This window comes from Pygoscelis adeliae, unplaced genomic scaffold (genome assembly GCF_000699105.1).
Source record: "Pygoscelis adeliae isolate BGI_AS28 unplaced genomic scaffold, ASM69910v1 Scaffold79, whole genome shotgun sequence".
Classification (NCBI taxonomy): domain Eukaryota; kingdom Metazoa; phylum Chordata; class Aves; order Sphenisciformes; family Spheniscidae; genus Pygoscelis; species Pygoscelis adeliae.
This window is the reverse complement of record NW_008825532.1, coordinates 2,674,194-2,676,949: the sequence shown is the minus strand read 5'-3', so window position 1 is coordinate 2,676,949 and position 2,756 is coordinate 2,674,194. Positions and strand designations below refer to the sequence as shown.

At 50.3% G+C, this 2,756-nt stretch overlaps 1 protein-coding gene across 1 annotated transcript in view; it reads left to right on the top strand.

The window, feature by feature from the left end:
- DLG3 (discs, large homolog 3 (Drosophila)) overlaps positions 1 to 993 on the top strand; it is a 76,384-nt gene extending 75,391 nt beyond the window's left edge. The window contains exon 23 of the mRNA XM_009331752.1: positions 887 to 993. Within this exon, the coding sequence (XP_009330027.1) occupies positions 887 to 993 (107 nt within the window). The remainder of the gene's footprint in view (positions 1 to 886) is intronic.
- Positions 994 to 2,756: the final 1,763 nt, after the last annotated feature.

Here is a 2,756-nt window from a genome sequence, read left to right as displayed (position 1 = left end):
TTTTGCCAGACCTTCGGCATGCTATCGTGCGTTTAGACAGTGAGTTTGAAGTTGACCTGGGCAAGGAACGCCCTTGGCTGAAACCCGTTGTTGAAGGAAGTGGGTAATGGGCAGAGAGATGGTCGCTGTAGCAAGTTCTGTGCCAGGAACTTATAATGAGGGAACAGAGGTGCTGGAGGATGGTCCTGGCTGGGCTACAGAGGCAGGCTGATTTACCAGAAAGCTTTGGCCCTCCATGTGCATCTTCCTCTTCTGATGTAGGAAGCACAATGAAGTGCTTTGTGTTGTGTCTGTACTAAGCAGCGAGACTGTCACTGGTCCTTGGGTAAGAGTTACTGCTGGGAGCGACAGCCATAAGCTGGCCTTTTCCAGCCTGACAGTGCTGTGATTCCCACCCCGCAGCAGAGGAAGCAACAAACACGAGGAGCCCTCAGCAGCCGACCAGAGGGGACGGACAAATGTGGCACCTCGGGTACGCGCTCAGCGCACACCGGCTAATCCACACGAGGCCCTCCTGTTCACCGCAGCGGAGTAGCAGCAGTGCCGGGGCCAGCTGCCCGCAGCCTCAGCACGGTGGCATGACACAGTTTGCAAAGCTGATTAGCAGCCCATTGTGGAGAACCTGGCTGGCACTTCACACGCGCGCGAGGAGCTCTGCCAGCATGGGATCAGCTCTCGCTAATCCCCTTGGACATGCTGGGTTAACCCTCTGTGTCATCGTGCGCCTGTTACAGCTCCTTTGACACGGGTTGTCTCGTTCATTAATTGTTGGCCGCGCTGCACCGGCTCCTTCGGTGCAGAGTGAAGGCCTTTCCCGTAGCTCATGGCTAGGGAAGGCGCAGCACTGCCTGATGCTCAAGGTCTTGCTTGTTCTCTCCTCTTCCAGCCATCGTACAAGGAGACTCTCTTGAAGAGATTTACAGCAAAATCAAACAGATCATTGAGGACCAGTCCGGGCACTACATCTGGGTCCCATCCCCAGAGAAACTCTGAAGATGTCCCCCACCTGCTTCCCTGTGAGCAGAAGATCTCTGAAGTCCCACCCCACCCAAGCCCTCTGCCCCAAGGGGGGGGGGATATGAAAACTATTCCTGCCCCCTTTTTTAGATCGTCGCAAAATTGAGTTTTCTAGTCCTGTTTCTTTTGTTGGGATGAACTCATCTCATTCATCATGTGACTGTTCCCACCGTTCCTGCATGGACCTTCCCGCTGCTCCGTTAGAGACAGATGAGAACCCATTCAAGGTCGTTTTTTTTTTATTATTATTATTATTATTATTAACTAAACCAAGAATCAAGATGGGAGGAGGCGGCTAAGGACTAACGTAAGAAACAAGTGAAACAACGGACTCTGAGCACATGAGCTAGTATCAGAGCTCCAGGGGCATTTTTCCAAGTGTGACTGTCTAGCAGCTCTGAACAGTGCGACAGGCAGCAGAAAGCATTTTATTTATCTGTATATGTAATTTATATATAATATAGAGAGAGATATTATATATATATTATATATATGTGTGTGTGTATGTGGACTAGGAAACCTGAGGGACCTCTCTTAAAAGGTATTGTATTATTGCAAGGATCTTTCAGTTTCTCTGTCCCAACTGCTGGGTGTAGGGAGTCCACTTGGGCAGGAAGAGTTCAAAACGGTACCAGGGGCTTTGGAAGCGCCTCCCATTGGGGCCAGCCTCCTGCCAGCTGCCCTGGGTCTATGAGGCAGAGCAGAGACTGGTGCGCTGCCTGTGCAGAAGGGACCAGAGGTCCAGAGTAACACAGCAAGGAGCAGCAGCTGATCTGAGTGAGGCTGGGAGACAGAGACTGAGCAGGAGGCTGCAGAGCAAGAGAATGGATGATACTACATATTAAATTGCACATTGTTTTACACACCACCTTATGTGTTTGCATGAGAGGTTTCCTTTTGGTTCTATTTTTTTAAGCTGATTTTAAACCAAAACCATATTGTGTTGCTGTGTTGGCTTTTTTTCATTATTCCATTTTTTCTTGTTAATAATGAACTGAATGGGTATAAAATCCAGTTTTTTAACTTATTTTTTAAGCTGGCTGTATTGTAAATAGAATCTAGATCTGCAGTGTTTAGTTAGGAAATACTCTACCGGCCGCATGGAACAAATGTACTCGCTGTCCTGTGTTGCTGTGGAAAACCTGGGATGTTGGGATGGCCCTGTACCTGTGGGCGCAGGTGAATTGACCCATTCTAGCTTGCAACAGCACACAACTGACATTCCCTTCTGCATTAGCCACTGGCAGGAAAAGCCCCCAGCTGTGCCTTGGAAGGATGCTCACACTTTTCCAAATCAGTAACAGAATTGAAAAACTTCCTCCCTCTCTTCCCTGCTCCATGCCGAATTCCCAGCTCTGCTGCGTGCAGGTGGTGGTGGCCTTCCCAGTGGAAGGGCCATCCTTCCAGCACAGCAGGGACCTCACCTGCTGCTCTGGGAGCTGGGGCTTGGCAGGTGAACACGCAGCTGCCTCACCCGCTTCTGTCTCTGCCATCTCTGCATAAATCCTCTTTCAGAAATTGCGCTCTGCTCCCTCTGTCAAGGTCACCTTAGAAAACCGAGTTGGGTGCCCTGTGCTCACAGGTCTGTGGGGCAGGGGGATGTAGAGCTGCACCCATCCGCTGTGCACTGGGATTTTTCAAGTGAGGCGACCGCTGGTGCTGAGGCAGTTGGCCCTAAGCTGAGAAATGTCTGTCTTTGAGCACACTTTGGCTTCCACACTTGAATGGGGCTCCATCAT